At 33.2% G+C, this 12070-nt stretch overlaps 3 protein-coding genes across 6 annotated transcripts in view; 1 reads left to right on the forward strand and 2 right to left on the reverse strand.

Annotated features, from left to right (window-relative positions):
• The window catches only part of LOC126781668 (uncharacterized), a 396382-nt gene that overhangs the window by 378113 nt on the left and 6199 nt on the right, over positions 1-12070 (reverse strand). Inside the window, exons 3-5 of one of the 3 annotated variants that reach the window (XM_050506626.1) lie at positions 11845-11997; positions 10561-11718; positions 9552-10171 (exon numbers count right to left, since the gene is read on the reverse strand). In XM_050506626.1, coding sequence (XP_050362583.1) covers positions 9819-10171; positions 10561-11718; positions 11845-11997 — 1664 coding nt within the window. In that variant the 3' untranslated portion in view covers positions 9552-9818. Of the gene's footprint in view, positions 1-9551; positions 10172-10490; positions 11719-11844; positions 11998-12070 lie in introns of those variants that run through there. The other 2 variants (XM_050506625.1, XM_050506627.1) reach the window with 2 other exon arrangements.
• LOC126781737 (uncharacterized) lies at positions 882-1657 on the forward strand. The gene has a single exon (XM_050506766.1). The coding sequence runs from the start codon at positions 930-932 to the stop codon at positions 1647-1649; it is 720 nt and encodes a 239-aa protein (XP_050362723.1). The 5' UTR covers positions 882-929; the 3' UTR covers positions 1650-1657.
• On the reverse strand, positions 1612-7273 carry LOC126781644 (putative uncharacterized protein DDB_G0282133). 2 transcript variants are annotated; one of them, XM_050506587.1, is made up of 3 exons: positions 7118-7273; positions 3837-7039; positions 1612-3803 (listed from the first exon to the last, which is right to left on the reverse strand). In XM_050506587.1, the coding sequence occupies exons 1-3, from the start codon at positions 7163-7165 to the stop codon at positions 1802-1804; spliced, it is 5253 nt and encodes a 1750-aa protein (XP_050362544.1). In that variant the 5' UTR covers positions 7166-7273; the 3' UTR covers positions 1612-1801. The 2 variants fall into 2 exon arrangements, with proteins under 2 accessions (XP_050362544.1, XP_050362543.1); XM_050506586.1 differs by having other exon boundaries at positions 1612-7039.

The raw sequence follows: 12070 nt of genomic DNA on the forward strand, positions 1-12070 counted from the left end.
TTGCACATTTATCAACACAACTAAATTTCAAAAAGAATAATTTATTCTAATCGTACGCACACTGCATTTACAAGATAAAACAAAAGCAAATTGACTGTTATTCATACAATTTTTCAACAAATATTTGACCTATTTCCACATCCTGAATTATTCATGCGAGTTATGCGTAAACAGAAAAAAAAATAGTTGTAAAACGAACAAAGTAAACACGTAAACGCATCTGAAAGGCTCAACTAACCGTGACACGGTGTGCTATTGACACAAAATCCGCGCACGGAGGTGCTAAAAGTCATAATGGACTGTGACATGAAAAGTTTTAAAGAAAGCCTGTCTCCGTTAGTCGAACTCCACTAGTCTTGCAGTCATCTTGGCTGATACTTTTAACGACGCGAGCTATAACGGATCGCTGTGAAAATGTTTAAAAACTTCCTAATTTTTATTGTAAGTAACTTAATTATCTTCTTTTTTTTAATTGTTATGCGAACGAGCTAATTACTTGACGGAAAGTGGTCCCACCCATATACATAGTCGATGTAAGAAATATTAACTACTTACGTCGTCAATGCGCCACCAATCTTTGGATAAGATTTTGTGCTTGTAGTTACACTGAGAGTGTAACTTGAAGTTAATTGCTTATTAAAATGTAAAGACAATTTACGAGATTTTATTATAATAAATGAAAAGTGCCATAAATTAGAATAATTCTTACGAAATAAATGTGAAAGTGAGTGTTTGTTTATTCTGCGTGTTCGACATAATATCCACCAATTAACACACGAGCTTGAGGCATGGCTCACGACTTGTGAGTTGTGACTTTTCCATCTAAATAAATATTATAAATTTCGTTTAAGAAAAGTTATGTGTTGTTTTATATATTAAGTATATATTGTATATATTTATCTTTTCAGATCCTATTGAAGAGCAGAGCTATGTGTGGGTTTTACAATCGCGATAATGCGGAATGTGGGCCTTATGGTTTTGTTTGCGAAGGAATATCAAAAGTAAGGTTATGCGATGGTGAGAAATTATTAGGACCCACTTTTCTCTGCCCAGCTAACACCATTTGCAACGAGGAGTCCAGTGACCTGTGCGAGAATGTTATAAACTATATAGATTCCTCTATAACTAAGAACGTTCGATGCCATCGCAGTGAAAGATTAGCTGATCCAACTGTCCCTGATTGCAAAGGATACATTCTGTGCATTCCTAACAAAAACCGTTTTCAGGGTATCAAGTTTAAATGTTCAGGTAATACTGTGTTTAATGGTTACACTCGTGCGTGTACGTCTCCCGAAAGATATAAATGTCCATTAGTCAACGCAACGAAGACCAAACCGCAATTTTATGGCGAATTTAATACAAAGGCGAATACGTATCGTGATAACAGTTTCCAGGGCTCAAATACTGCAGGTCATAGACCTATAGATTGCAAAAACTACAAATTCACGTTAACTCAAGACACTAGTCCGGTACGGTCCACATACTTTTGCCCTTCAAAACCAGTAAATGGTGAAAATTCAATTCGTTGCACTGTATTCTCGAACCATTTCTGTATGACCCTAGAAAAGGATGTCGAAGATCAATTCATTCAAAGAACAGGTGCAGCATATCGGATGCCCCGGCAGCATCCGGCCGATCAGAAACAATAGAATTTAAATGTATATTCAAAATGCGTAAGACTGAAATAAATGTTTACAAGCAAAAGGTATTTTCTTATTTTTATATCATTTAGATTAAAGATTAGTACTTTTTATTTTTTGTGTTATTAATATTTCATTTGTCTTGTCTTGGCTGATAAAACTTAACACTCGTAGCTATCGGCATCAACACATTTCCTTTTTTCCTTGTTAAAAACTTCGTCTGAACTGCACTTTTTAATTTTACGACGGAATTTCGACTTGGAATTTTTTCTGCATACAAAATATTTTCTACAATCATCTGGATGTTCAAACTTGCCTTCCTTTTCACATTCAAATCGTATTTCATAATTAACTGAGTACGAAGTATCCTCCGATTTCATTTCATTGGTACTTTTGTCACTAGTGGAGTTGGAACTATTTTCAATTGATGTATCAGCTAAGCATTGTATTTTTTCTTTATTTAAATGATAACCTTTTTGACATTGTAATTTAAACCTAACGTAGCCGTCTAATTTCTTAACGCAAATATAATAAAACTGTTCTGATAAAATGTCAAGAAATCTTCCTGAAGATAAACATCTAAATTGATTGTTTCTTATACAGTGTGAAAGATTGTTCGTACATTGTTTTCTTATTTCACTGAAAACGGTATCTTCTGGGCACATCCCAATAATCGGTTGAGGTCGTCCTATACAAATGTAAAATTTATTACAATTACTTTTGTCAGAATATTTGCCACGATTACGATCTATGCATGTAAATTGTTCTGAAGGTGGTGTCTGGTTACCGAGATGAAGGTCATAGTTAGTCAAATTGACTGTCAAACACTTTACTACACTCTTTGGTGTCGGTGTAGTTCCAACGAGATTCGGTGTCGTTGCTGTATGCAGATTCGAGTCTTCTTGTAACACATTTAACGTTTCATTGATTTCGTTTTCATTTAGTTTCAATAGTCGGGTGTTGTTGTTCGTTTTCCCTAAGATTGTTACAATATTAACATTATTTTTGTTTTTATTATATTGTAATGTACTATCATTGTTTAATTGGTTTGAGTTTTGAGATAACTCAAAATTGGAAGTTGGTTCAGTTTCTGAGACTGACAGGTTTTTAGAATTACTAGATATCTCAGTACTTATTAACACACTTTTAATTTTATCAGTACTATGTGTCAATGTAACATTATTTGGCATCCCATCTTTGTTAACATTGCTTGCTGTACTTGATGAATTACCAGTATCGTTTTTATGAGGCATTACCACGCGAGATTTTGTCTGTACAATATTTATAGGATTTGATGGAGAATTTAGAGTCGTATTGACGCTAGAACTATTGCTAAAATGTGAACTATTTATCTTCATTAGAATTGGTGAAGATCGAATGATGGCATCTGAAATAACTACTGCGTCATTGTTACTTACTTTTAAATCTTGTATATTTGACATATTTTCCCATGTGTTATGAGGTGTAGATAGTAAACCACTGTCTACATTTTCAATATTTACAAAAATCTTTGAATTTATATAATTCTGCTGATCAGTTGTATTTATAGATGGTTCAGCTATTGGTAAGTCTTTTTTGTAAATGTATGGATTCGTTGTGTCTAAAACATGTGGAGTGACAGAATCATATGTTTCCCTAAGATCTTCATAACTGGTTAGGAATAAATTGGAACTATCCGTGATTGTTACAGCTTTAGTTGTACTTATAAGTTCACTGGTTTTTGTATTCACGTCATCTGTTTTATTTTCATGTATTGCTAGTAGTATGAGCTTTTGTATTGGTAAAGTGGTTTCAATTACTTCATCAATATTAATCAAATTATTATTTAAAGTAAAATTGGCATCACTTAAAGGTAAATTGAAAGTTTTGTATTCCTCTTTTTTCTGTGTGATATTTAAACTATTTTCTACCACAGTTTGATCTACACTGGATTGAACTTGTTCGTTGATTGTATTAATGATATCGTTATTATTTGGGACATCTGGCACACCCAAATTACTTTCATTCACGAATGAGTTATTTAAATTATTAAATTGTATTTCAAACGGATGAACGGATATTGTATCCGTTGAAGTAGTTAATTCTGAAGAACGTAAATTTAATTGGCTGTAAGTCGTATTTGGGGAACTTATTAATATATACGTTTTTTCTGCGTTGGTAGTACTTTCCGATGTGCTGTTCTTATTATCAAAATACAAACTATTCAATCTCTCATTTACATGCGCCTCTATGTCTTGATTTGGATTAACAGTTGTAGTATCTAGTAATGACGAGCTTATATTATCATGCATTCGAGATAAACTTAGGTTAGAAGTTAAGTAATCTCTACTATCTTTACCAAAGTCTTCAATTGTTATAGTCTTATTGTCAGTAATTATTCTGTTATTTATATCTAGATTAACATCAGATGAAGGTGGTTTTTCCATATTTGTGATTTTCGTAAAATATACATTAGGATATGCAGTTGTAGTTGGTTGAAAATATTCGGGATTTGAAGTATATTGACTAGTTATCTTAGAAGTGGAACTAAAATTAATATTTAACTGATTAGTTTGAATCAGAGGTGTATTTGTTACTAAGGTAAAAGCTGTATCTGATACTGTTAGAGTTGGGTCAGTTATGAAAGAAGTAACTGTAGACGTATTTTCAACAACAAATGTGTCATTATTAATAAAATTTGCATTACTTACATGTCCTGCATTAGTATTGTTGATAATTATTGGTAGCTTATCGTCTGGAGTTAGGCTAACGTTTACGTCATTATACATGGTATTATTAGTTACATTAATGTCAGGTAAGTTTTTAAAAGACATATCTATTAAATCTTTTGTTGGAGATATATCAGTAAACATAGAAAAATTGCTGTCATTATTTATAACCTTAAGATTAGAAGCTTTTATATCTGCTTCTGTTATTTTTGAAATTTCAATGTCTGAAAGAGTATTAGATTCCAAAATATACTGTGTCAATGACTCGTTAATAGCGATTGGTGCGTTATGTAATACTTCTGTTATTATATTAGCAACGGGCGTAACAAGATGAGACTCAGTTACATTAAGAACATCTATTACATCATATTTATTTTTAATTGTTTGATCATCTGATGTTGGTAACACATGCATATTTGCTGAATGATTTTGGAATTCACTTACTGAATATAAATCGGTTGTATATATTGAGCTTGTTACTGCATTTTCAGAATTTTGCCAATCATTCTTAGTTAAATCATTGTTTATATTGTCATACGTGTAAGGCGAAGTACTACTTTCTACAGACTTGGTAGAAGGTAATTCGGTGTTTGACGAAACTAATGTAAATAAAGTTTCGGTTTTGTTAAGCTTATTTTGTTCATCTATATTTCTACTAAAACCTTTCCAACCATTAACGACATTATTTGTCGATGCCTTACGGGACATATTTTCTGGGCTAGAATATATTTGACTAATTACGTGCATAGTATCATCTTTTTTCCCATCATTATAGCTTATAGTATTTCTAACATTTAGTTTCATGTTAGTGAAAGGCTCACTAGCGACTGTTGTAAGAGGTTTATAGCTGATTAAAGTTGTCAAGATTTGTTCTCCTTTTGAATTAATTGGATGTTCTATATCTACTGTATATAAAGTGGTATCAGTATCTGTGGTGTCGGTGGTATCAGTGGTAATGGTAGGTTTTAATAAATTCGTTGAAGTATCATTAACGACATTTGAAATATTTAAATTGCTTGAAACACTCACAGGTGTAGTTGAGGTATTGTAATCACTTAAAAAACTTGTGGTTTCAGTAGAATATATAATTGGATTTTCAATAATTTTACCCAAAGGAGATGATAAAGTTCCTACATCGTCCGCGATTTCTTTTTCATTGTTATTAACATATAAGCTTGTGTTATTTAGTTCAAGTACATCAATATTTATTTCTGTTTCACCTTGAATAGTTTTAGGTAAAGATAACTCACCACTTATAAGCAGCACACTTTTATTTAACGTAGAATTTAATATAATATCATTCAACGTTACCTTAGCATTCACAGTGGAAACGTCATCAATATTTGTCACTGTAGCACTGTCACTTACATAACTAGTTTTATTATATTCAACGTTGTTGACACTGCTTGAATCCACTTGATTAAACGTGTCATCCAACGTTGTTGATGGAATAAAATTAGAAGTGTCGTTGGTTAAATAACTTGTTTCAATCGTAGTCGCACTTGAATCATTGGTATTGTTGTCAGGGGCAAATGTAGCAACATCAACATCCCAAGCTGATGTTGTGCCCAACTTTGCCTGAGCGCTCGTTACATCACTCTGCTGTATAGAAGGAAGAGCGGTCATTACTCGATATTCATCGCTTACTTCAAATGTTTTATTATATTTAACATTATTTGCACTGCTTGAATCCACTTGATTAAGTGTGTCATCCAACGTTGTTAAGGGAATAAAATTAGAAGTGTCGTTGGTGATAATTAAATAACTTGTTTCAATCGTAGTCGCACTTGAATCATTGGTATTGTTGTCAGGGGCAAATGTAGTAACATCAACATCCCAAGCTGATGTTATGCCCAATTTCGTCCGAACGCTCGTCACATCACTCTGCTGTTTAGAAGGAAGAGCGGTCGTTACTCGATATTCATCGCTTACTTCAAATGTTTTATTATATTTAACATTATTTGCACTGCTTGAATCCACTTGATTAAGTGTGTCATCCAACGTTGTTAAGGGAATAAAATTAGAAGTGTCGTTGGTGATAATTAAATAACTTGTTTCAATCGTAGTCGCACTTGAATCATTGGTATTGTTGTCAGGGGCAAATGTAGTAACATCAACATCCCAAGCTGATGTTATGCCCAATTTCGTCCGAACGCTCGTCACATCACTCTGCTGTTTAGAAGGAAGAGCGGTCGTTACTCGATATTCATCGCTTACTTCAATTGTTTTATTATGTTTAACGTTATTTTCACTCCTTGAATCCCCTTGCTTTAATGTGTCACCCAATGTTGAGGATGGAATAAAATTGGAAGTGTTGTTGATGATAAATAGATAACTTGTATCAATTGTTGTAGCACTTGAAATACTTTTATCATTCTCAGGGACAAATGTAGTAACATCAGCATTGTCCCAAGCCGATGCTGTGCCCGATTCTACCAGCACGCTCGTTATATCGTTCTGCCGTATAGAAGGAAGAGTTGTCGTCACTTGATATTCACATTCAAATTTATTAATATCGTTGCACGCAGTACTTATTGGACAGGGTATAAGAAACTCGTCTACTGTCCTTGACACGCCTCCACCCAAATCAACGCATATCTTAAAATGTGTTGAATTCACACAATGAAACGCTTTTCCTTTGCAATCAATATTCTCGGTCGATATCAATGGTAACGAAAAAACCGCGATGGCCTGTAAAAAATATTACTTAAATTATTACCTTAATTAAAGAATTATTAATCTTGTTTGTAATAATTAAGTTTTTATTACCAGAAGTCCAGGGAAAAATATACAATTTGCACTTCTGTGGAAAGCCATGACAACATGTTTTTATTTCATTTCTTTAATAATACGTAAAATGAAACACATGACACACATCGCGTTGTTTTTAGTAGAATAAGAGCAAGATGTTGATAGCAGATAATTTCAATGGTCGCACGAGATTTGTTAGCACAAGGCACCTCACATTACACAAACATACATTAAACATGTTGATTAAGACGACACCGAGTAAATATTGTTGACACCTTATTTCCTGCAATATAATTATTCCTCATTTCTGCATATTAATTTACAATTATATTATTACTAAAATTTATGATTAATTTCAATTTTTTTTTGTATTTTCAATTGATAGTTAGTGTGGCAAACGTTTCACCTGATAATGAGTGGATACCACCGCCCATAGACATTGGCACTAAGAAATATTAACCATCCCTTACATTAACATTGACGATGAATGCCTTGGGAACTAAGATTCTATGTTCCTTGTGTCTGTAATTTCGCCCACTCACACCCTACAAACCGGAACACAACAATACTTAGTAGGTAATTGCTGCCTTCGGGTAGAATATGTGATGAAACCAAGACGGGCTTGCACAAAGCCCGATCGATTCTATTCCATGGTATAAATTAAATAAATTAAGATGTGTTCTTAATTTTTTTGAAATAAATAGAAACACTGAATTCGAACTCACACCCATCGAAGCTCGCTGCAACGCTTTACATAAGAATCGAAACGAAAATAATATCTGTTTTTTAGATTGTTTTTGTATATATGAATATCTATGTATTATTTTTATCAAAAAGAAAACGTAATAACTGCAATTTAAAAAAAAATGGTATGATAATATATATGCATATTTTTTAAATATATGCGTCATATTAAAATTCCCTTTTATATTATCAAGATTGCAAACGAATCTAAGCTTATTTCGAAATGAACAAATATTTAAACCTGCGTGGATTTTACCTCAATAACTCAATTACATCACCCTAAATAAATATTTAGTTAAACAGTAATCAGATTAGACAAACAAACAACATTCAGAAATGCGTTTACGGCGCCAATTTTGTTCCACACGATCTCTAGGCTAAACTAAATTATATTTACTATACTAATTATAGATATGCGTTCCTATGATTAAAGTTAAAAAAATATAGCAAGTCATTTTTTGGATAATAATAATATAGGTGCAACAAAGTCAGCAGCTATGCTAAACGATAATAATTATTGCTTAATTCGAATGAGCGCTGATCTAGAATCATATGAATATCATATTCATCATATACAAACCCAGGTGGGCTGTAAAGATACTTTGCCGCCTGAGGATGAGAAAGTCGCAAGTTTTATTCGGACTTTCGAACTTATCTAGTATCTACATGCATAGCAGAATAAACTTTAAAAATAGCAATCCTTAAAACCTTAACATGCCAACCTAACCTAACCTTTTGAACTTAATATAACTTAACCTATATCTCTTCTGTTTGTCAATATGATTTTCTAGCTATTGATGAGATTTAGTATGATCAATAAAAACATGGAAATCAGAGAAGAAAAAAATGATTAAAACATGCGTCATGTTCTTCTACAATTTTCAATAATTATTATGGTGGAATTTTGCCATCTGGAAAAACTTGTAAACATAAATAGTAATGTCATACACAACGAAAGAATTACTGGTTTTACTTGTTATGGTAGAAATGAAATAGAATACAAATGCCGTATTAATTGACGAGGCTCAATACATCTTCGGCCTTACTTATAAATGTTGCTTAGTGGCTGTTAAGCTAAACACTTATTTCTTTCTTCCTGTCATTATTAATTTGACATTCTAAAGGAGAAGTCGGCATTAGTAGCCCGTTATTTTTTTTCAAGTATAATTCATTGTTGATCAAGATGAGCATAGATCCATTTATAATTATACCATGTCCTCGTCTGTTATTCTGCAGCTAACTACTATATAATGCTTCTTATTATTATATGTGTTCCACTAAGGAGAGTAAACATATCAATAACAGCCCAGCTTCATCTCACGACTGAGCAAAAACCTTTAACATATGGAGGAGGTTGCAACTAATTCACTACGAGAACATATGAAGGTTTCCTCACGAGGTATGATTATGAATTACAAACGCAAAATATCAATACGCAGTCAGTGACGCCTTTACAAAGTTAGTTTGTCCTCACTCTCTAAATTAACATACCAAGTTTCAGCAGTACACTGAAAATATGAGGAATGGAACGGCATTTTTACATGTCAATATTTATGGGCAGTATAATTATACTGTATATATATAGCAGTCTGTATAGAATATCCAGAGCCTATTGCTAGTATTTCCTTCTTCCAACTTCCAAGTCTGTTACAAGATCGTAGCATTTAATATATTAATTATAAAACTTTTAGGAAGAATGACACACAAATTCGAATGTAAAAATATATTTTAGTTTCTTTAATCATAAATAATTAAGTAATAAATAATGTTATTCATAATTGTCGATATTTAAAACCGGTATTTTTATTATATATGTACAATATCATGGTAGGTACTTGTTTATTATATTAAATTGTTTAATTGTCATCGAAAATTAGCTTATACCTAAATTTATACATAAACTAACTAGATCAACATTCACTAATATAGATTCAACGTTAAGTAAAAATATTTTAAATAATTGGGTATCACTCATTCAAGTAAAGCCTCGTTTTTTTTTAAAACTAAATAATCTAACTTTGCTCTTATAAATTGATACGATTGCGATTATAGACCAAAGTAATGTACAGACAGCCAGTACTATACATAAAATTAACATTGAAAATTGAAGACCGCTTTCTTGTCGCAGTGCAAAGAATATTCCCACGACAAACAAAGCTTGGAGGATCGCTGATAGGGTTTCTAATGTACTGTGAATTTTTGGCCATTTGCGAGCTCCGACGAAGTCTTGAGCGGCTGTTTCCCAACACGAGGTGACAGCTCCGTACCCGAAACCGGCCGCTACACAGCCGATAGCGAACGAGTTGTGGTTTCTGGCTTCTGCCAATACTAAAAAATAAATATATAATTCATAATTATTGAATGGTAATTGCTGTGAGCCCAGATGTGATCACCAATCAGCTTAATTAGTGTTTATAATTCATTTCATGCTCAACTGTTAAGGAAAACATCGAGAGAAAACCTATCGATAGGAAAAAGAAAAGAAAAAAAATACCGCATGTGTGTCCAATCTGCATTGGAGCAGCGTGGTGGAATAAACTTTAAACCTTCTGCTCAAGTAGAGAGGAGTTCTTAGCCCAGCCGTAGCACATTTACGGGCTGTTACTTTTATATATTAATGTTTCAGGCAAAGCGGGTTGGTGGATACACATCTGGCTGTTTTCGTTATTGAAAATATATCAATAAATAAATAACAACATTCATACCAAAACACGCACAAGTTGTTATGAGGAGTCCACAGACTGCGACGTACTTAAAGTTTCTTTTCGGAGTTTGTGCCAGCCAAGGCGTGCACATTAGGAAACACACCCAAGTGAATCCATGTAATGACATTAAAAAATTGTTTTCCAACACTGCTATTCGAGGTCGCAACTGCAACCCAATCATGGGCAACAGCACAACACCAACTCCCGTTAGAGTCAGTTTGGTGAAACTTAATAGTAAAGCTGGGTAAAATTTTATGCAAGAGAGTGATCTCGTTAACGGTTTGAAAAATGTTTCATTAATATTATACATCAGGTACAAAAATCTTCGTCGTATCCTATAAATTCTATATGACGGTATCAAAAACTTTCTCCTCATATTAACATAAGCGGATTGACATCGAAAGCTGAAAGAGTTCAAAATTTTCTCTGTGTGAATATCAGTCACAGGGGCTATAGTTTCATAAGTGACTTCAACTTCCGAATAATCTTTGTCGTTTGTATCGCCATTGCATTGAGAATCTTTTCTTAACTGATTTATGATACATTCGTCAAGGTTGTCACCCAATGTACTGAACCTTTTTATAGCGACACTGAGGCGTTTCTTATTACTATTTTTACTTGTCAAGCTATGCTCATCTACGTCACTCTCTTCACTTTCCTCTGGTATTTCTGGTAAAATTTCAACACCGAACATGTTCCTTCTCTTTTCTTCCGGACTAGGAGGCGGCGTTATTGTTTCAATAATACTCCCATCGTCGTAATCAAATTCGTCTAGTTTATGTAGATTATCACTCGAAGGACTCTTCCAACATTTTTTACTCAAATCGTGTAGTTTTAGTTCAGTACCATAGAAATTGTCCATAGAATCGTTATTGAAAACCATAAACGTTTGAGACAATTCCTTGTACCTAGAGAAGTAGCTAGATTTTCTAGTCTCATCTATTTTCAATAACATTATTGCTGGCAATGTTTGTAACATGATACCAGCTAATACTATGTACGAAAAGTGGTAACCGTATTGTTCTATGAGCACGTATAAAATATGCGGAAAAGTGGATTGACCAACAGCCTGCCCCGTATAACACAACCCTCGTATGAAGCCCAGGCGTGAATCATATGTTTCGAAGAGAACTGCATCAACTTGAGCCGAGATTAGCGATGAACCTACACCTAAAAACAAATAAAAATAAATAACTTGTACTTTATAGCTTACTTATACTATATAATATAGAAATAACCATATAATACTTATAATATGTACAATAGTTTAAAATTAAACAAAAATAATTCACTTACCACCGAATATACCATACACGAACGGTTGTATATGATAAGGAATGAAGGCGCAAATTATTAAACCAAGAATCACGAGCACAAGTCCGACTGAAGCCATAACCCTGTAACCTATCGACCCGCCCCATGAGTTGGCCGCCTCTCTGAACCAGCATTCTGTAATAACAAAAAGAGCGTCGTAAAAGTAAATACCCATCTTTAATACAATTATTTTTTAAATTCAATATAT

This window comes from Nymphalis io, chromosome 4, assembly GCF_905147045.1.
Source record: "Nymphalis io chromosome 4, ilAglIoxx1.1, whole genome shotgun sequence".
NCBI lineage: Eukaryota > Metazoa > Arthropoda > Insecta > Lepidoptera > Nymphalidae > Nymphalis > Nymphalis io.

Excerpts from the sequence above, each read along its gene's own strand:
- LOC126781737 (XM_050506766.1), top strand. The coding sequence starts at position 930 with ATGTGTGGGTTTTACAATCGCGATAATGCGGAATGTGGGCCTTATGGT.
- LOC126781644 (XM_050506586.1), bottom strand. The coding sequence starts at position 7,165 with ATGGCTTTCCACAGAAGTGCAAATTGTATATTTTTCCCTGGACTTCTG. Across the intron at positions 7,040-7,117 it reads TATTTTTCCCTGGACTTCTG|GCCATCGCGGTTTTTTCGTT; the intron begins GTAATAAAAACT and ends TATTTTTTACAG.